This window comes from Petromyzon marinus, chromosome 49, assembly GCF_048934315.1.
Source record: "Petromyzon marinus isolate PM22_M1 ecotype Great Lakes invasive population chromosome 49, UKy_Petmar_22M1.pri1.0, whole genome shotgun sequence".
Classification (NCBI taxonomy): domain Eukaryota; kingdom Metazoa; phylum Chordata; class Hyperoartia; order Petromyzontiformes; family Petromyzontidae; genus Petromyzon; species Petromyzon marinus.
The window spans coordinates 10,504,927-10,527,628 of record NC_133715.1 but is presented as its reverse complement, the minus strand read 5'-3'; the positions used below and the strand labels follow the sequence as shown (position 1 = coordinate 10,527,628).

Below are 22,702 nucleotides of genomic sequence, written 5' to 3'. Positions count from 1 at the left end.
CTTCGCGTTGTAATGTGTTTACTAATTTTTTTTAACACTATTTGTTTAACTTTATTTTTTTTCCCCCCACGCCCCCTGCCGAGTGTTCCAGTGCGTGTGGCGGTCGTGTGGTCGCCTAGTCGAGTTGCATATCGCGATTATTCACCCATTTACTCATAAACTTATAGATTCCCGACGGGTGCAGAGTTAAACAACAGCAGCCATGCCTCGCATTATGATTAAAGGTGGCGTTTGGAGAAACACCGAGGTAAAACTTTTATGTTTTTATTCGCCTTCTTTACCCCGCGGCCTAGCAAGCAGCAACTAGTCCCAACGCGCAGCCAGTAGCATTAACACGTTTACAAATAAAACAGTTTTAAATTATAGTTTAAACTCATTCTCGTTATATCATTCACACTTATTAACAGTCGTCATGTGGCCGCCACTATGGATGGTCTTAATGTTGAATATGGATAAGGCCTTCATCTAGCAGTGGATTGATCGGGGCTAATAATGATGATGGATAGGATGCGTTGTGTGTATTGTGCTCGGAATAGGAATGTGGAATTTCTGCCACTGGATCAGGGCTGTCAACAGAGATAAGCGTGGCCCCACGTTTAACTTGTGTCTCCTGCTGTATAATTATGTAGTTAATTGCACACTTACAATGCTACGTACAGCATATATGAAAAGCACTGAATAAAATTTTACTAAATTTATGTAATAATCTGTTCTGACAATGTCAGTTCGTGGATCGGAGATCGCCATGCATATAACGAGTTGTTTTAGGCAATGGTGTTACGTGGTGGGCAGTAGAGCACAATAACATTGTTGTACTGTGCTGTTCTACGCTTCCATGCCTATGCTCTCCACGTCGACCAACCCGCAATAACCAGTGTGGTGAAGTGCGGTCACATAAGCCTCACGGCGCAAACGGCGTGGATAGGCCCTCATCCAACATTGGTTTGATGAAAGGGCTTTACATGTGTGCAGATATTATTGACATTGCAGCTCCTTTGGTGAAGATGCAGTGCTTAAACACAGCTGTGAGTTAATATCCAGCCCGATTGTCATGAATTGTATCATCAAGACAGAATCAGAATCTTTATTTAGACTGGGGGAATCCGACGTATGGTTATCAATTGTTCTCTCTCGCAAGAACATGACAGCCAGACTACCGTTGAAGTACCCACACGAGCCTAGGTAATTTCTTTAGTTCACATTGGGTATCAACGTTTTTGAGAACTGAGGATGTAATTATGGGGCACACATTCTATAAAGTTGTGTGGGAGCCAGAAAGGTAACGTTTTTGCCCTTTACTCGTGCTGTTATGACTTGGAACAATGCGCATAGTTTTCCTCTGTGATTATTGTTGACAGATTATGGCTTTCCGTATCGAAACTACATACTGCTGCTGATTTTCTTAACTTATGTTAACATAAACACTGCTGTCCATGATCAACAAAATTGCTGTGTTATTCCGTTGCAGGATGAAATCCTCAAAGCGGCTGTTATGAAATATGGGAAAAACCAATGGTCACGAATTGCATCCCTGCTGCATCGAAAATCAGCCAAGCAGTGCAAGGCACGATGGTGAGCTGCCTTCTTTCATTCCGTTTGTGGACTGAGAAGGCTTTTTTTTACTTTCAGTGGTTGCAGTCCAGGGATAATCCTTGTTTATCCCTTCCTTCTGTTACCTTTACACCTCGTTTTCTGCATGTTTAACATTACTGAACTTGTGTTGAGCTGTTAAAATTAGGCTTGTGATAAAAAAAAAAATTCGCACCCTTTTGCCAGTCTACTCCCCAAGGCCTCTCCACACCAGGTTTTTTCCTACTCACATTTAAATAACTTTAATCATTTGAACCACAAATCGATTATGTATGTGTCACTGGTGAACATATATTGATTGCAGGGTTTTAATGAACCAATTGCATACAACAAATATGATTCAAAATGTATTCGTTGATACACACAATGAATTGATGCATATATCGTGAGCATACACATTTGAGTTGAATCCATTAATCGATACATCCCAACAATAATACACATCATAATCTGACTTGAGCACGTAGACCGGTTTGACCTTTCTCACATGCTGATCTTTGTGTGTCTCTTTGCTCCTCGTGCAGGTTCGAGTGGCTGGACCCCAGCATCAAGAAGACAGAGTGGTCGAGAGAGGAGGAAGAGAAGCTCCTGCATTTGGCAAAGCTCATGCCGACACAGTGGCGAACCATCGCACCCATCGTGGGCCGGACTGCTGCACAGTGCTTGGAGCACTACGAGTACCTCCTGTAAGCATTGCAGTATGAGCCAGCCCTCGAAGGCACTGCCCCAACCTCTGTGTGACCATAACAATCACCTTGTCTGCATGATTGTGTATGCGTGTGTACTTGCGGCCTAGTGGTAGTGGCACCGCTGCGTCGCCACTGTAGCACAGTGTGGATCACAAATCGTGCATCTACCAGTCATCAGTTAACCCTTCACACTTGAGTCTTTCCCGTGACTTATCAGTGAGCCTTCGACAGAGCATTTGGACCCGAAGTGCACCTAGCCTGGCATAAGTGTTTAGTGATGTCACTTCGTGGCAAATCTCGGCTTTTGTTAGTGTAGTGATAAGGTATATAAACTCGGAAACCTGAGATTTTCACCTTAGCAATCATCAGTGACGAGTAATATAAGAACTGGTCCTGGGCCTCCTCTAGGTCGACTCAGCCTTGAATGAGTACCTAGCGAAGTCTAAATATCACCACTGGCCACACCACCCTCTCCTGCGCCATGCCGGACTTAATAGGTGCTCACTAACAGCACTACTCAATTTGTAGGCTCATGGAAAAATCTCTGTCTTTGTGCATGTGTGTGTGAACTGCACAGGGACAAGGCAGCACAGAAAGACAATGAGGAGGAGCAAGGAGATGACCCTCGTAAGCTGAAGCCTGGAGAGATTGACCCAAATCCAGAGACCAAACCTGCACGACCTGACCCAGTGGACATGGATGAAGGTGAGGACCACAACTCATTGTCCACCCATAGCTTAATGCAAAACTATATGCCTCACTGACATGTGGTGAAGTCTTAATATACGACCTTTCATGACAGGTCCGGTAAAGTCATGGATGTTGAAAAGAATGATAGTTATATAGGTGTGGGACTTGAGTTTAGTGAGTTTAGTTGACTGCCAAAATTGTTCAGGTACTTTGATGGGTGTAAGGCTTATTCGTTCATTTATTTCGGAATCCGCTTGTCCTGGTGAGAGTCACGGCGGCAGCATTTTGAGTAGGGCTGTCCAGGCCTCCCTTTTCCTGGCGACAGACTCTAGCGCTTCCTGGGGAATTCCCAGGCGTTCCCAGGCCAGCTGAGCGACATAGTCCCGCCAGAGTGTCCTGGCCCGGCCCTGGGGTCTTCTCCTAGTTCATTAAAACCTATTAATTTCATTATCTTATTCAATTTTGTGGACATGGAAGTTTTTATGAAAGAGACTCCTGGTCTCAATGGGCCATTCCCTGTTCTTCAATAAAAGTAATCTTCTATATTTTTTAACAATAATGAAAGTAATTGTTTGCAAAAGCTATTTTATGCAAAAGCAGTAATAAACTAAATGTGGAGCTTTCGTGACTGCATATCTAACTTTTTGGTTCTTTCGGTAAAGTCACGTAAAAATGAAGTAATTATTTAATTTATTTTCTTTCTACGGGACTTTACTGAAAGAACCAAAAAGTAAAAGCAGTAATGTTTTTTTTCTTAGAATTACAGGAGCTCTATGCTTAGCTTTTACAATTTTAAAATGAAGTGTTCATTGAGTTATTCGAGCAGTTATTCAAATATATAAGAAGTCCACTTGGGCAGGACACGATGCTAGAAGGGATGATTGTCAAAGTCGAGACTAATAACAAGAGTCACACCCAAGAGGGCATCTATTGTCAAGATGGAGAAATTAAATCGGCTCTTGTGCAGGTGCTTGGTGGATTGTTACATCACAGGACCGTGAGAAATGGCGATGCCTTGGGGGAGGCTCATGACAATGATGACCTTAAATTAACCAGCCTTGACAAAAAGTACTGTTGGTAGCCTGCTACATTTTGTGCAATAAAAGTTGAAGAATTTGCTAATGCTGTTTTTCTTGTGCATCACCAGATGAGCTGGAGATGCTGTCAGAGGCGCGTGCCCGTCTTGCCAACACTCAGGGCAAGAAGGCAAAGCGTAAGGCCCGAGAGAAACAGCTTGAGGAGGCCAGGTTTGTGCGAGACGGGTCTTACATGGCAGTAGTTGGCACAGTAGGGGGCACAGGTGGTGCATCTGTTAGTCATCTTAGTCAGTCAACCCATGGCACCTGGGTCTCTCCCGTAACCTCCAGCCAGCGGGCGTTCGACACGTCATGTGACCTTAAAGTGCACATAGCCTGGCACAAGCGCCGTGGTGACGTCACAGCCACTAGTGTCAAATGGCGGTTTTTGTTGTTACATGGCATGATCTGAGGCACACACCCTAGAGGTGGCTTAACTTTCCTTACACTTAACATGCAGCACTTTAATTGAGCATATAGCAGAGGTTAATGAACTAGCCCTAGTCACTATCAAAAGTCACTCAGTTAAAATTTGTTTGGTGGTCCAGTAGTATAATGTTACACATTTTTATTGTGGTGACAACTGTCTTCATAGGATAGCCACTCTGAATTTGACATCATTGAGTAGTACTATAAACAATAAAATGGATAAAATTACAAAACTTGGCATGCTCATGTACCCTTGGTGGGGCTATGATTAATGGGCCGGTGATGGGCTAGTGCTAGAGGCTGATTAGCTGGTTGCTTCGTGTTGGTTAAGTTGTGCTACGCCACCTTACAGTTTTCCTCTCCCCCCCCATGCTTGACGTTTACTGCATTACCACTTGTGTGTTATTAAATTTGGGTCATATGCAAACATCCATAGAATATTACTAATGGATGTATATTTAGAAGGCACAGTTCAATTCAAACGATTTGTATGGATATTCTTTGTTCTTTCCCTTCTACGTGACTTTACCGAAAGAACCAATAATATGAATCCCTGCAGTCACGAAAGCTTTAAATCAAGATTTGTATGGATGTTTAATTTCTTTCGCACCATACATAGCCAACCGTGCAAAGTGGATGTGCGATTTTATGAGTTGCCAAGATTGGCAGTCGCGATTTGATTCAAATTTTTTTTTACTTTTAGTTTTGTCTTTATCTTTACAGTTTTGTTCGCTCGGTGAGCCTAACGTTATCCAGCATATAACTTGTTTAAATTTAAACTAATGGCTTATTTACACACACGGTTTGATGCATGTATTGTGAATGTAGTCATCGATTTGTATTCATAAAGTGCATCGTTATATAAACCTAGTCTTTTGCACATTGCCTGTGAAGTTTCTTACTTATGCGATGAGTTTTGCTTTGCCCCGCCCTGCGCGTGGCCCACAGGCGCCTCGCCGCGCTGCAGAAGAGGCGGGAGCTGCGTGCTGCCGGGATCGATATTCAGAAGAAGCGCAAGAAGAAGCGCGGGGTTGACTACAATGCTGAGATTCCATTCGAGAAGAAGCCGGCGCCAGGTTTCTTCGACACGTCCGAGGAAAACTACCAGATGCTCGAGCCAGACTTCAAGCGTTTGCGGCAGCAGCACCTTGACGGAGAGCTGCGCAAGTGGGTTGCTGCATATACATGTAAACGTTTAAGCCCAAGTGTTCTATGAGTCTACCGATAAGACAATGAGGTTGTGCAAGTAAAATAATAATAAATGGTAAGGGTGCAACCCTATAATAGGTTGCTCATGCTACTGCTGGCAAAAGGGCCTCAACTAGATGGAGCTCTAGATGGCCCTTCTTAAGCGTGTTTTGAAAGTGATGATTTAGAAATTGTGATTAAATATTGTATAATTTTGTTTATTACATAAGGCTGGCTTGAATTGAATATTCTAGGTTAAAGGTTTTTGTGCATTAAATGCTTTTGGACATGAGGGGGCAGCCTTGACCACCAATAAACAATATGTTACATTACGCTCGTATACTCGTACCGAATTCCGATGCACATCCCTTTAACCAGTGATAAGGAGGAGCGCGAGAGACGCAAAGACAAGCAGCGTCTGAAAAAGAAGAAGGAGTCTGACCTACCGTCGGCGATCCTGCAGACCTGCCGCGTGTCTGACTTCACCAAGAAGCGCAGCAAGCTCGTCCTTCCAGCCCCCCAGGTGCGTGGCCACAGAGCTTGTGTGCAGTGGCGAGATGTTAGCTACCCCACCTGGTATACGGGAGGTCGTGGATCCGACCCCGACGCCTGTATATTTGGAATTTGCATGTCTTTCTCCCTGTGGTCGTGTGTATTTTTCTCCTGGTCCTCCCGGTTTTTCCCTCCGCATTTAGAATCGTGCGTTTACAGTATTTGGCTGCTATAAATGTCCACATGATAAGCCACTAAGTTAAACTATTATTTGTAGCCAGGCCACTTCTGAAAATGAGCTATATAGCTCAGTGGGCCTTACCTGGAAAAATAAAAAAAAATAGTTTTAGTTTATTTGGTCAGTCTTTCCCCACCATGTCTTCTTTAACCATTGCTTTGTTGCCTATGCAATTGTCACTGTCTGATATCATAACATTATTGTCTTTTGATCTGGCTATTGCTATTGCAATGCTGTTCAGATCTCAGACTCGGAGCTGGAAGAGGTGGTGAAGATCGGACAGGCGAGTGAGCTCGCGCGCCAGGCTGCCGAGGAGTCCGGCACCAACAACGCAGCGTCCAGCGCTCTTTTGTCCGACTACAGCGTCACGCCGAGCCCTGGCGGCCTACGCACGCCCCGCACGCCCGCCGCACAAGACCGCATCCTGCAGGTGCCCAATCGCACCTAAAACAATAACAAACACAGCGCCACCTGCATACATACTCCCCAAGTGGTAATTTATTAATGTGATTTATTTTTCTACGTGGTTTTGAAAATAATAACTTTAATCTACTGGTATGTCTGATTATTTGTAAGCACCACTGTCACCACATTCGTGGGGTCACAAAAACATGAAAACACTTCTATTATAATACACGTGAAAACACTTCCATCCAGTTGGCTTTTTGTTTCATCATCATAATCAACTGTCCCTAACGTCAGCTCATTTGTGATGATGGGTTCAAACGAATTTCCACATGGCTGTCTTCATTTCGCCAGTGTTGCTGCTTCACTCTCTCTCAGTCCTTTAGCTTCTAGATCATTTCCCGTTGCATCCATCCACACCTGGTTTTCTATCTTCCCTGTCCCCTGTCTACTTCCACTTTCGTTTTTGTTAAACTAATGTTAAATATAACTTTACTTTCCATTACTTTTTATAGAGTAATGTTTTTGTGCTTTGTTCTATGCTGTGCTATCTCAATGTGTAATAATATTATAGTTACCCTGTACAGAACAATGTTTGCCACGTGGAAGCATCTATGGCAATTATCCTCTTAAAATAAACCATCCTCACGCTATGTTAAACATAAATGCTTCCATGAACTTTTTTTTCGAATTCCCCTTCCCCCATTTATTGTGCGCAGGAGGCACAAAACATCATGGCGCTATCGAATGTAGAGACCCCGCTCAAGGGCGGCCTGAACACACCCCTGCACGAGAGCGACTTCAGCAGCGTCACCCCGCAGCGGCAGATCGTCCAGACACCAAACACTGTGCTTGGAACGCCCTTCAGGTGCTCCATCTCCACCCGGGGTTCAGAAACCTAGTTTCCCTTGACAGTCCTGTATGCAATTGCTTAATTGTTAAAGCCAAATAACAACATCACTGACTACTGCCAGGCTGATGTCCCCTTTGCAGGCTGATTGTGTGTTCACCTCGTGCTGTAAAACGACAACTTCCCTTGGCTAGACTGCTGCAGATTATCTCAAGTTGCATTGCATGAGAGGAGCGGTATACATATTACTTGATAATTTCATAGCAAGTGTCTCATCAGTATAGTGAAGTATTTCTGTATTAAGTGGGACCCAAGGGAGGTTATTTGTGTAGAGCTTTCTAGGCATGGCTGTTATAATTTGGTTAATATTGATAATTTGACAAAATACATTCGAATCTCTGGTGTCATATTGGTCAAGTAATGTTTTCTTCCCTTTGACAGTATTTTATATGTTGAGGTTGAGTACTTTGTTATGTTCAGGACTCCATCTCAAAGCGGAGAGGGGCTGACTCCCAGGGGTGGGTTGACCCCCAAGATGGTGACAGCGGGGCCGGTGGGGGCGACGGGGCCAGTGGGCACCGGCCTAACCCCGGGTCGCACTCCTGTGAGGGACAAACTAAGCATCAACCCTGAGACAGCTGGCCTGGAAGTCGACGACCCGCGCTATGCCAAGCAGATGGTATGCTGTGCACGCTAGGGTTGCCGCCATGTAATTTTTGATTACATCAGGGGTTGGCAACCTACGGCTTCAAAGCCGCATTTGGTGGGTCTTTAAGAACTGCTTCATGACGTGTTATGTATTAAGGACCATCGTCTCATATTTACATGCATTGTGGCTCTTGAAATATAGATATTTTTTACCAGATTACAAAAAATGGCTCTTATTATTTTAGTTACCGATCCCTGGACTACACGATGTGGTACGATGTCGCACCTTTGATGTCCCGCACCTCTGATTAGCACGGTTGGCTACGTACGGTGCGAAAAAAGTTCGACATGCAAATATACAATATAAAGTTTCACAATATGACAATTTAGCTTCAGTGTCCCATATATTTGTAATTGTATTTCGAATTTTGAAAGCACTGTTTTTGGGCTTTGTTGTATTTAAATGTTCTTCAACTGTAGTTCACTCAAAATACACCTATAAATTTAATTATTACAATCTATAAAGCGTATAATGCACAATCGGCCAGTTACACAATAAAATATTAAATAATTTTCGATTTAAAGCTTTCGTGACTGCAAGGATTCATCTTCTTTGGTTCTTTCGGTAAAGTCACGTAGAATGAGAATAAAATAATATATTAATAAAATAAAATAACAATAAAATTCACCTGATGATGTGTTGTGGCTGAAACGTCGTGAGAATTTTATTGTGTTATTTTATTTTATCAATTTATTATTTTATTCTCATTCTACGTGACTTTACCGAAAGAACCAAAGAAGATATTAAATTATTTTAACTGCGAAAATAATTGAGGCATGTAATTGCCATGCCGTGAACTACTCCGGAATTTTTTTTCCAAACGCTTATTTTAACGAATACTAGCTATTTATTTACAACTTTAAATGTTGCATTTATTTGTTTCAAGAATAAATGTTTCAAGAATATTTATTTACAACTTTAAATGTTGCATTTATTTGTTTCAAGAATAAATGTTTCAAGAATAATAAAATGACCAATGATAATGATATTTTGCAAACTCAACGGGAGGATTACCTTGGATCTTATATCATGTGGCGTGTTGAAAAATAATAGATCGCAACACAAGCAATCGTTATCAGGTGGGACAACCACAGCGGTTGTCCCACCTGATGACGATTGCTTGTGTTGCCATCGAAACGTCGTCATCTATTTTTATTTTTCTACCTACGTGACTTTACCGAAATAACTAAAGAGTATGGATTCCTGCAGTCACAAAAGCTTCAAATCAAGAATGTGATGTGTTGTCGTATCATCATATCGCAACAGCCATACTAAATTATTCTGACCTGTCGCTACTGCACATCTGTGAAAAAAGCTTTATAGCTCGTAGGATTCCTCCAATAAAATAAAATATTGTGATTCTGAAACACCTATGCCGTCAGCTGCCACTCCCCCAAGCTCTGCAACACTTTTGCCATCCCTACCGTGTAGCACAGCTGCGTCTGGGGGCCCTCGCGAGAGCACGCTTTGTACCCCCGCGCCGAATGCAGGAGCGAGAGATGCAGCTGCAGCTGCGTAAGGGCCTGCAGAGCCTGCCCACGCCGCGCAATGATTTTGAGATCGTGCTGCCCGAGAACGTGGACGGTGACCAGGAGCCCGATGAGGCGCCCGAGAGCTTCGTGGAGGATGCCTCGGATGTGGACTCGCGCAAGCAGGTGCGGACGACCAGTTTGAATTCAGTCAGCATTTTTTATATTTTAGTCAACGGTCTTAGTCTAGACGACGCCGACGATAACTTATGGAATTGTAGTCGAGTGTTTGTGTATCTCAGTCATTCTCTTAGTCTCGTCTTCTAAAGCAGTATACATTTTAGTCCACTCTTCGTGATTAAATGTTGGTGTGAGGGGTGCGACATTCCCCCCTTCATTATTATTATTCAGTCAGTCAATCGATCAGTGAAACTGTAAATCTTTGTATACATGTATATATTCAATTACCATTTGGTCATCTTAAGTGGACTTTTGTTTCTAATAGCATTACCAAATTTTCTTAATTCAGACTAGTTTTGTCTTGTCATAGTCAGGCTTTGATCTTTGGGTAGTCATCGCCATTGTCACGCTTGATGTTATTTGTGCACGTATGGTCATCATTGAAGGAAAAAAAAATGCGTTGTTGCTGAATATTCTCATCACCAGTTTAATAAAAACATATTTTGACACTGGGAGACAGGCCAGCGTGTTCCTGTCACGAGTCCGTTGAAAGGTTCTGTTTAGTGCTGTTATGTCGACCCATTGAAGGCAAGTAGTACTTGTTACTGCCTTGAAGGATGATGCAAAAGAAGAAGGTTTTTGTCGACATACCTAGAGGCCATTGAACAATGCACCTCCCTCGCAGTTTGATAAATCGCCATCACGTGAGGTTTGCAATTTAATTCGAGAATCCGCATGCAACAAATTGAATGAGTAAAAAATAGTGCAAACATACATTCATGATTCGATTGTGAGGATTAAGAATGGATATTGATTAAGCAACGCATCGTTGCATGGTTCAGTTTGCTGGATTTTTTACATGCACTTGACACCTTGTTAATGGGAGCAAAAGAAAAACCGACTTTGAGAATTGCTCTCTTACCATCACTGTGGTGAAATATCAAAAGACACTGCAATGACCACTGTGATGCCAACAGTGTACCTGAAATTCACCTTAAATTGTTAATATTCTCAACACCAAAGCTAAAACGCATTCAGAAAGTCTGGAATATGCAGCCTAGATATGTAGCTCCAAGGTAAGAGTTGTGTTATAGTTGCTTCTTTTGTAAGGAGCAATATTTCAATGTGATTTGTTTTTTGAGTAATGTGATAAAGACCAGTGTTTTTTCTCAGGTTAAAACATTTCAGGTGCACAGTTTCTTTTAAAGGTTATCGCTGTCAGTATGTACATGTTTTCTTCTCTGAACTTGCTCGATGTCTCACCCGTGTGCATGAGTCTACTGGCGGTGTGATCACGCCTCGGTTGACGGTGGAGTTGTTGCTTGCTGTCGTGTGTGCAGGCGGTACGGCATGCCGAGCGGGAGCGGGAGCTGAAGCGGCGGCACCAGGCAGTGCAGCGCGACCTGCCACGTCCCACCGAGGTCAGAATGTTGGTTATGTTCAGTCAATTATAGTTTAAGCAGAAACAATAATATAAATGGAGAAAAAAAGTGGTCATGTGCAGACATTATGATCAGGCATGGTCAAACCACTTTTGAATGATCTTTCTTTGCTTTCGCTTCATGCTCTTGAGATGACATGATCCATCTCTTTCTGCCGACAAGCTGATCTGATCATTCCTTCTCTGTGGTGGTCAATCTCTCGGGCATGTTCTCTGCTTTTGCTGCCATTTCATTACCAGCCTTGTCCAGTGGCCATTATCCTTTTATTTTAGTGTGTTGCCCAAGCCCACTTTCCTTAATATTCAAAATGATTTTGATTTAATCTTTCGTGACTGCAGGGATTCATATTCTTGGTTCTTTCGGTAAAGTCACATAGAAGGGAAACAATAAAATAAAAAAATATATATATAAAACAATAAAATTCTCACAATGTTTTGACTGCAACACAAGCAATCATCATCAGGTGTGAAAGTGGCGTTTTTTTAATGTTAGCACCACGGAGAGCGATTTGGCAGTTGTTCAGATGGACAAGTCCATCTATGTTCGGGAAAGAGGAGGGGGGAGACGCAAATAATGGATGCGGTCTGAAAGCCACCGTAAGCGTGAACAATCAATTAAAACCTGAAATGGTTTATCAAATCCTTCCAATGATTGCTAAGCCAGTATCCATCTTCTTGGTTGAAATTGTCTCTGTGTGGTTTCTTGCTGTGGTTTTCAGACCTGATGATGATTGCTTGTGTTGCAGTCGAAACGTCGTGAGAATTTTATTGTTTTATATATATTTGTTATTTTTATTTTATTGTTTCCCTTCTACGTGACCTTACCGAAAGAACCAGGAATATTGAAAATAATGTTTTTGAATTTTCTTTTTTTCCATGATGCACTTGTTTCACTTTTTATCATTTAGTGTAATTCCCGGGATGCATTGCTGCATGTAGCATAGCAAACATTCAACTTTGGTTAAATGTTATTTGTCATTGCCCATGCTTCTTATCAATATGTCATAGCGGTAATAATAACTGGTTGAAAACTTATTCAGGCACATTGGTAGGTTAAACCTAAGATTCAAATACCAAATGTAATGATGCTTTGAGTCAATAGCTTGACAGGTGTTAAAGGAGTTAGCATGTTTTTTTAACCCAAATGATTGTTATAGGTGTCTTGGGAGGTAGAAGAGGCCTCATTGAATGTTGTTTTGTCTTAGGCCCCAAATTTCACTCCCTTGCATGCTTTCTGAGTTTTTTCCTTGATAAGACTTTTTATTTCTCTCAATGCACTATCATCTGGTTACAAATAAATTCCATGTATGCGTGTTTTTTTTGTGTGTTTGTGCGACGGAGCAGATCAACGAGACGATCCTGCGGCCTGTGGGCGTGGACCCGCCGCTGACCGAGCTGCAGCTGGCGGAGGAGATGGTGAAGCAAGAAATGATCCTCATGATGCACTACGATGGACTCTACCACCCTCCTACCGACGATGGCGGCGTAGCACGCAAGGGCAAGGGTGGCGCCAGCAACGCGGCGCACGTCAGCTTCCTGGAGCAGAATCAGTACGAGCCCATCGATGAAGCGGACCTGCATAAGGTAGCTGTCACTGATAATCTCAGCTTAAAATGTTATTACATGGCGTTGACCAGAATAGCTCGCCGGTCAGAAGAACTTAGTACCGCTGAGATCCTAGGTATGGATATGGGCAGCTGGGGTCATGAAATCTGGTTCTTAAGTGTAGCGAGTCGATGATTTCAGCCCAGTCCCCCATGACTGCACAGAAAAAAAAGCACATTTTGTATTTTGCATTTGATTTGGATACATTCCACTTCCGAGAATTAATAAATATCTCACAATCTCTTTTGACAAAGTGATAAAAAAAGCACCTTGAAGGATTGTTCACTAGTCCGTGCAATATCTCTTTCACGGGCCATTTCTGACACGGTGCAAACTGGATTCTTATTCTCATGTCATGATGCAATACCACAATTGTATAATTCAGGAAAAAAGATCCGGAGTTATTCATAGTTATGTTGTGTCACTTACATCTGTCTGGGTGAAGCTGCAGTTAGAACGCAGGTTCAGATTATGGTCAGAGGCCAGCTCCATAGTCGATCAAATTTATTTCACTTTGTGAGAGGTCCCTGGTTGTCCTGTGGAGAAAATGGCCACTTACCAAACATCTTTAAATGTAACATATGATGTAATTTGCCCCACAGTACTTACTAGTTTTATTAGGTGGTCTGCCGGAAAAACTAGTTGAAGGACCCTGCACGAGCGGATCATGATCATTGTCATCTTCATCATCACATGCATTGAAATGAACACCCAGCGCAGGGAGTCCTTTTCACTCGCTCACCTCTCTGCACAGGCACGTGAGCTGCTGGCACAGGAAATGGAGGTGGTGAAGCAGGGCATGGGTCACGGGGACCTTTCTCTGGAGGCCTACAACCAGGTGTGGGAGGAGTGCTACAGCCAGGTGCTCTACCTGCCATCCCAGGGCCGCTACACACGTGCCAACCTCGCCAGCAAGAAGGACCGCATCGAGTCCCTGGAAAAGAAGTTGGAGGTAAGAGCAGCACGGCTAAAACGCCACAGTTCTCACAGCCCCCCCCCCCCCTTTCTTTCTGGTGTCCCCACAGCACAACAGCCGTGCGTCGCTGCTCACCTAAACTTAGAGATGGAACGATTAGTCAATCAAATTTAGCAATTGACGAAATATAATCGACTGCTTTTTTTTAGTCGAACACTCGCTGTTAAAAATGGAGGCTACCTCATCCTGGCTCCTGAAGGCAGGAAGCCGCCCCCTACAAGCCACGCCTAGTTTGACGCAGCTGCTGGAAAAAACTGAGCATGTTTGTAATTTGCACGCAATGTGTTTTTCAATTTGATGTTTATTCAAGGCTGCCACAAAATGTTAACATCGCCACTGGGGGGCAGTGCAGTCACTGATATGTTTATTTTCCATCAGAAGTCGCTTTTATGGAACTTGAACTCGTGAATTTATGCCCAGAGGCCAACAATGAGTTCAGCTTTTAAATGTTTTGTGTTTTAAGTTGAAAGTAATAATGCAGATAATTTATGTTATTGAAATGTAGATAACAATGAAAAGCAGCATACTGATGTTGATAAAGAGAAGTAAGTTAGTTAATGCAAACTAACAGCTATGATTGTCAGATGCATGGACACTGACAAAGGAATATAACAAAATCTGAAAAATTCCCGAAGAATCAAGTTCGAAATTATGCTGAGAGACAGAAAGTGAAACACGTGGATCACAGAACACATGAACCTTATGACGGTACCCCGGGGTACCACAGTACCCCAGCTCTCGCATAATGTCCGTGATGCAGTCATTTTTAGTCTGTTGATGGTCGGCGATGCGGCAATCGACTCATCTCGACGAGCTGTCCACGATACACCACTACGGTGCGTACGAGCGTTCAGGGTTTCAGCGCAGTCGTGCTCGCGTTTGGACATCGTGGAGTAGAACCGATTTCGGATTGATTGGTACCCCAGTCGTGGAGTTAAGTACACGCCTGGAAAAAAATAGTGTCCCAGAAATAAAATATTTAATTGCCTCGGCCATTTTGTATTATTTGGTACCCCGGGGTACCACCATAAGGATACAAAATGTATATCAGTGACTATCTGCTGTGAAGAAAAGGCAGTGCTGGATATATGACCAGGGAAGATGGCCGATAGAAAAGACTACATGATGAAGTTGATGAAAATTAATTACATTTGTTTCTGTGATATCGTGCAATTAATATTAATGTTTTTGATAATTTGTTTTTAATGTGCTTAAAATGTAAAGAAGTAATAATCTTGGTTAAATGCTTTTAATGTTTTCGTTATTCAAATTAATAAACTAATGCTGCCAAGGTGAGTGTGGGAAAGTCACAAAATGTTTTGAATTCTACTTTTTTCAAAAGGATAATGGTAAAGTGTAAGGCCGTGGTTGGAATTTTCCAATTCTTGGTTATCCATTGCTTGTGAGATTTATCGTTTAGAATGCATATGTTTTCTCAGAGTGTGCATTTTATGTCTTTTAAAATTAGCAGTTTGGCCATGGACTGAACGTCTGCTCAGGAAATTGTGGCCGTATGTTTATTAAATGTTTGGGTTTTATCAAGAAATTATATTTGCTATGTCCAGCACTCCCACAGATGAACTTGACATATTTCAGATATTTTTCATCTTAGAAATTTCTACAAGCAACGTTCAAAGAGAACTATCCCTTAGTTCACAGGGTAAAACGCGCAAAGAATTTTGATTGTGGTCGGGAAGATGCTTCTTTGTACAATCAAAACCTTCCGAGGGGAAATATTTTACCCTATTTTGTCATGGGCATTTCGGAAAACTATTCCATTGTGTAACCAGAATATGATTGGAATGTTCATGTTTATTTATCCTGATGCCTTTGCATATTTCAGTAATGATATGACCATACTAATTCCAATTGTATTTTCCACAGTGGATTATACTTACACAGTGTTGTATAAATTTGTCGACTCTCGTAACAGCATGGAAATGCACCAGTTGTGTTTTTTTGGGGCATGTTCATGTAGATTTCAGCACACTGTGCCAATAAGTTACAACTAACATTTAGTATGAAGTCCTATCTGAACTTCAGTCATAATCAGAATATATATATTTATACTGGAGGAATTCGATTAACTATAGCACTCTTTTTCTTCATTTTACTTGACCTCAAACGAGTACCTCTTGTGATGTGTAAATTTCAGCATTGGGGAGACAAAAGGCACCCAGTCATTCTACATCACCTGCTTGTGTGATGTGCGGACCCTAATATGTGTGCATATTCATCTAAGGGCGGTGCATATTTTCAGTGTAATTGTGTTTAATGGCAACGGTGCCATATGCCGGAGTTGGTCATCACGCATAAACAAATTAACGATTGTGGGTCGAAGTACATGCTTAAGATCGCTATTGTGACAATTGTGACATGTGGTTACGCATAGCACAACCCCAGTATCCATAGCCTCACTCGCTTCAGCACCCCATTTGACAGTGGCTTCGTCTGTATCTCAAACATGCTGCGTTTCAAAATTGCTGACTTGATCAGATGTTGTAAAGCACCGACTATAGCATGGTAGTGTGCCAGCTGGCATACTTGTTATATCGGTTGACTAAAAAATTGGAAAGGTTTAGAGTTCAAATCTCGGTTGGCAGTCAACGCTGCTTTTCATACCTGTGGTGCGAGAGGGTGATGTCAACAGCAACATGTTAGATGGACTGGCTCGTGTCTTATTTGTTTAGCTTAAGATCATCAATGGAGGATTAGTGCTGCCATTACATTAATTTGAGCAGTAAGTAAGGATGCACTTGAAGTGTTGATTGTGCAGAGATAGTAAGGCGTGTTTTTTTTTTCTCTCTATTGCGTGCACACTGTAGATAAACCGCGCACAGATGACGGCAGAGGCAAAGAAAGCTGCAAAGTTGGAAAAGAAGCTGAAGATCCTGACGGGTGGCTACCAGTCGCGCACGATGGCGCTCACAAAGCAGCTGGGAGAGCTGTGGGACCAGGTGGAGCAGGCGCACCTGGAGCTGCACACCTTCCAGGAGCTGAAGAAGCATGAGGACATTGCCATTCCCCGGCGCCTCGAGGTGATGGTCGCAGGCTATACCGAGCAAGCAAACGGCGCTGCCTCATTCACGTACAGATACTGTCGCTTGCGCCTGCCACCTGGCGAAACAGATGGGCTTTCCGGCCATCTCGGTTTCTCAGAATTGTCCTCCTTTTGAGGTAGCTATACTGGGAACCTGTAATTTTTCATGTGACGTAACAATGCTGTTTTTTGTCAGACAAATACATTTACCCTCAAGTGCCCCCTCTTCTGGTGTTGTTTTTCTTATCTTTATCTTTTTCCCAAATTTGCTGCCTTCTTTGTTAAGTTATGTTCCATTCGTGTTTTCTAAACCGCAGTTTGGTAAATAACTTGCCTTGTTGATGTGAATAGCCTTACTGAGCATTTATCTCCTTGCCTGAATCTTGTTTTGATTTGTGTTTTTTTAAGTTGCTGCATTCTTATTGTAGTTACATTTTTATAGATGGCTTTGATCAAAACAAATGTATGGCTTTGGTTTGTAAGAGGTCCAATTTCTGCATCCATGTTTTAAATAATCTACAAAATCCCGTTAACAATGTTATATTATATTAATTTAACATTTTTTTAAATTTGATGTTACGTATGTAGTTGACGTTAGAGCAATGCTATTTTATAAATCCAGCTATCTCACGTGGTTGGTTGGTTGGTCTCTATAGTGTAAATATTTGGTTCTCTGATCTCTGGGAGCAATGTAAATATGTGTATTTTATATATGTAATGCAAATCAACAAACGAGTGTGCCCGAAGGGAAATTTGTTTTAATCGGCATATTGTCTGCTACCAAATATGGATCGGGATAATGGACACAGACAATACAAATGGCACATGCTGAAAGTAGACAAATTTTCATGGAGCGATGCATGTTCGGGCTTACACTAAGGGACAGAAAGAGGAACACATGGATCAGAGAACAAGCCTAAATTATTAGAGACACAATGTTGACAAATTATGAGAAGTGGGATTGGGCAGGATATACTCCAAGAGGGTTCACGTGAGTAATAGATTGACAAGACTAAGTGATAGAATTGCAGCCAAAGGAGGGAAGTTGTCCCAGACGACAACCACCACAGAGATGGAGCAATGAAACCAGCCCCTGTGCAGGAGCAACATGCATTGTAGCATCGCAGGATAGTACGGGGATGGCAACAACGTGGCGAGGAGCCTTTTACCCAGCAATGGGAAGGTTGATGATGACAATAAGATTATTACATAGTCCAAATGAATTGATACCATTGTCGTATTGCCATCTCTGTGGAACCATATTTTACACTAGTTTAGGTACTGTGGAAATTACGAATTCATGTTTGTGATTCAATATTACCACGTGGTTGTTCTTAAAAAAAAAGAAGAGTGCTGAACATGTGACCATATGGTCACACACGGGGGGTGAAAGGGGTTAAATATGTTAACTAACTGATATAGTTGCCTGCACTATTAGTTTCTGAAACACTGCCAATAAATGACTCGATCTGCGATATGAAATTTGATGAAGATGGTAGATAGATTAATGAAGTACTTATTCCAGATATTTACTTTTGCAACTTGACAGCTATTGAGTCGTGTCTCAGATTGCAAGCTCTTACCTGCGGACAGTGTTTGTAAACTGGAAAGGCAGGATTTTGGTTAGCCAAAGGTTGCTTCGATCAGGTGGCTGAACCTTTTATTTTTTTATTTTTAGACAAGAACATGCAACCTTACACACTTAATCCAGTGAAATGCATTGCTGTACAATGCAAGCTTGAAAGAATAATGTTTCTTTATATATTCAGCTGGTAAAGCACACCAGTCTGACATGTGCGTAAAACACTTGCGTGTGTATTACGTAAAGTCAAGCACGCGCCGCACTTCTTTCACCAAGTCTCCTGGTTAGTGTAGTGACTGACTGACTGTTTTCCACAGCAGTGATGTCAGTCATTGATTTATGTGGAAGGTTACGTGACATCACGTTTATTGACAGGTCCGTTAAGAAAACATGTTCAACCCGCATTAGTGCAGCACTTCGGGTCACTTGATGTGGTATTGTTCCAGCAACACAGGGGCAGCAATTCACACTTCACTTACGAACAAAGAGAAACACGCGACTTGGCTCTCGTTAAATCTGTATTGCTTTCAAGTTAACTGAAGCAACAAACCTAAAAATAAACGGTATTATGTAAATACTGTAGTCTTACTGCAAAAACATTACAAAGGCGAATGACATTTGTTGGACTGAATGCCATATTGTGGTTGCTGGGAATATCCGCTTATTACGTAATTAGGACTATATTTGTTAGTGGGCACGTGCGCATATTTAGCGTGATGTAATGGAACATGTAGCATGATTGTGTGTTGGCTGCAGTAGCTTGCGTATATTTTGTGTATTTTCATTCACTGCGTATTTGTAACTGGCCAGGTGGCGCTGGGGTTAGAGTTGGCGATACATGATTGGAAGGTTGTGAGTTTAGCCTTGCAACCCCTCAGGGTTGATAAAACTGCCATCACTCTGGGAAATCAGCAGTGGCCCTACAGATTGTTATTCCGTTGGCTATAGGAATGTGGAATTACCACCAACTGGCTCAAATCTACAAAGAAGTTCTAAGCACCGCCTTATTTTAGAGTTGGTAAGCAGCTTGATTCGGTTTATTTTTTTTTACTTAAACTGGTCATTTGTGCACAGATTAGCATAGTTTATTAACAGGAGGCATGTTAACTTGAAAAAACCGTTTACACGAAGCAGGTTGTTTGCTTGTATAAACTCAGTTTATGTTGTTTGGGGTGGTTGTGTGGTGGTGCAGGCGCTGCGTGAAGATGTCGGCAGACAGGTGGAGCGAGAGAAGGAGCTGCAGAATCGTTTTGCAGAGCTCATGCTGGAGAAAGAGACATTGGTGTCCAAAGAGACTACAAACGAAAATGATGATTAATCTCACAACCCTCTGCCCCCAATCCCACACACTGTGTTACTTTCCCACTCCCCGTGCATCCGTGTTTAACAACAGCTCGGCTATTTTCCTGCCTTTAAAACACAACCACAAAAAAACCCCTCTGGTAACATTAAAACAACATTAACGCTTCCGTAATTATATTCATACAATCTAAACATGTTCAAATATTGAATTAAGTTTCCCTGTGAAGCTTTGCATGTTGTGTAAACAAGTCCTGTATAGACTGTGCATTTTTTATAGTTTATAATTTTTGCAGAGCAGTTTTTTTCCCCCTTCTTCCTGTAGCTTATATGTAAGAGTTTTGACGTGGACTTCATAGTTTGTGTGGTTATGAGCAGAGCCAATAGAAATTGTTGGGGAAAATAAAAGTTTGTTATTGTTAATTTTGACTTTTTTTTACTATAAAGTAGCAAATTGGCATTTAGCAATGAAGAGTGGCATGACATTCATATGACTGTACAATAAAATAGCCTCGCTTGTGCCAATATGGATATATTCACAGATTTCCACTGGTCCAATTTATACATGCATTGGAGGCAGTTTTTATTTGGCTTGTGGTCATGTAAGAATTTCTATGAAGGTGAACACATTTCTCGTAACATGTATACCAGTAATCATTGCAACGGTAGTGCGAGAAGCGATTGCAGTCACAGATGTTAGGTCCACATTTGTCAAAGTACACCGGTCCACACTAAGTGTGTGTGTGTCCATGGGTTAACAAGTATTTGAAAAGTATCTTTATCGGGTGTTATCCAGTGTTGGAGATTCAACGTGGCTATGGTGGGGGACAGTTTATAGCAAAAGCACAACCCTCCCCCCCCCCCCCCAAAATTGTATCTTAATTGTGGCCCGTCTAACATCGGTTTTAAATAAAATGGCAACAGTAGGCTTATATTTTTGTAAGTATTGGAAAATCCATTAAAAACGATGTTTAAAACTCACTTCAATGTGTATTCAGAATAAATACTGAAATATGATTTCAGCAAAGATAACCTTTAACTTTGGGAGAGTAGCTAAGGATGTTTTTAATGTCATGGTACAGTATGTTATTTTCAATTATGGTGAATTATTTAGTTTTTTTATTTTAAACAACTTCGTTGACGTAGCTTCAGAAATGTACATTTTGATAGTTGTATTGCTTTGTTTAAATAGAACAGCATGCCTACCAGTGTGCATCTATCCCAACTGAGCGTTTAGGGAGTATGCCAGTGATGCATCAAAGAAGGCGGCACAGTGCATACTGCCGCATCACCCAAGCAACATATCCCTGATCCACTCGCAAAATTTCATCAGGATTTATAGAAGTAGCAATGGCTATCTGTCAAACGTTATGAGAACAGCACACATTAAATTTGCTTGTGGAAGCATTTTCTTAAAACCGCTAAGCTGTATTTTGGATCCAGAAACCGGAGATGTTTTAATTACGAGCGTCAAATATGGCCAAATCATCGTGAATGCACCCACCGTCGTCAGATCTCGAGAGCTAAGAGCTCGTATTGAGCTTGGACGGATGGCCGTGTGTAACGCGCCTGGGCTGCTGCGGGGCGAAACGGTGTCTAGCAGAGGGCAGTGCAGCAATATCGGGTGTACTGTACTCCAATGTCTATGCTCACCTCGACCAGGGTCGTAGAGGATGGCAAAATAGCGCCTGCACCGCGTGGGGAAGCCCTCAGCCTGCACTGGATTGGCAATCAGGCTGTACATACAGAGGTTATATTTGGGCCAGTTAGTATATTTTTTACAATGGGGTTCATGGGGATGTAATGCTTTTTGTTAGTGAAATAATTACATTTGTTGATTGGATTTGAATAATCGTGCTCCCACCTTAACCACGCTGCTGACTGCTGCGTTTGCATTGCGTCGGCTGGTAATGTGCATGCATCTCACTGATTGTGCTCCTGTGCGAAAAAGAAGCATGAATCTTCATGCAAATTCTAAAAAAAAATTCCAAGAAAGTTCTGCGGCGTTTATAAAAGCTGTTCATGCAATCATGTTCACCCTGCGAATTAAAGACGCGCGCTCCGTCTCCCATACGGACATTCACACACTGCTCGATAATCTGCATTTTCACGCATCCCGTTACACGCGACGCTTTGTACAAACGTGGCATGTGACGTGGTCTCGCCGCTGAATTTTACGCATTGCTTTCTACCGTGCATAACAAAGTGTAACTTTTAATATGAAATCGGGATAAAGTACAGTATATGACATTGCCCTTGTGACGCTCTGTGTGTGGTCAGCGCGCTTGGCAATTTGTTTTGGCGCTGCTTTCACTGAACGTGTGATTTGTGTTTGCCGGTGCCGTTATTAAATTGCTATTAAAATCAAGCTTGGCGCATTTGTGGACACTCGTACGTAATGTAATGTTCTTGGCGGTGCTCGCTACAAGTCCAATAAAGTTGTAAGGCCGTTATTTGACGTAACGTGCCTTGTCCGGTGTTGGTATTTACGAGCCCGTACGCGCGTGTTGCTAAATGTTCGTGCAACGCGTATCAATATTTAATTCGAAGAATCCATTTTAAAGTGCGTTGTTACATCATTAAACGGATGGTTTTCTGTATTAAGACAACATTTAATTGGTAATGAATTGACAAATTGGGTGGTGTTCTGCATCTATACCGAATATGTTTTTTTTAAGGATCGTGTATAATGTGTACTACGTGTACTTAAGTGCACATGATAAGTCCACTGCAATTATTTGCCAAATAATGCCA

General features: G+C 42.1%; 1 protein-coding gene across 1 annotated transcript; it reads left to right on the top strand.

Annotated features, from left to right (window-relative positions):
* The first annotated feature begins 57 nt into the window (after positions 1–57).
* Positions 58–22,411, top strand: CDC5L (cell division cycle 5 like). The gene is made up of 16 exons (XM_032972821.2): positions 58–247; positions 1,469–1,572; positions 2,115–2,276; positions 2,857–2,984; positions 4,117–4,216; positions 5,423–5,641; positions 6,041–6,185; positions 6,634–6,822; positions 7,517–7,665; positions 8,128–8,326; positions 9,847–10,011; positions 11,346–11,426; positions 12,791–13,030; positions 13,806–14,003; positions 16,853–17,065; positions 19,842–22,411. Exons 1-16 carry the CDS (start codon positions 203–205, stop codon positions 19,965–19,967), a joined length of 2,463 nt encoding a protein of 820 aa, XP_032828712.1. The 5' UTR covers positions 58–202; the 3' UTR covers positions 19,968–22,411.
* Positions 22,412–22,702: the final 291 nt, after the last annotated feature.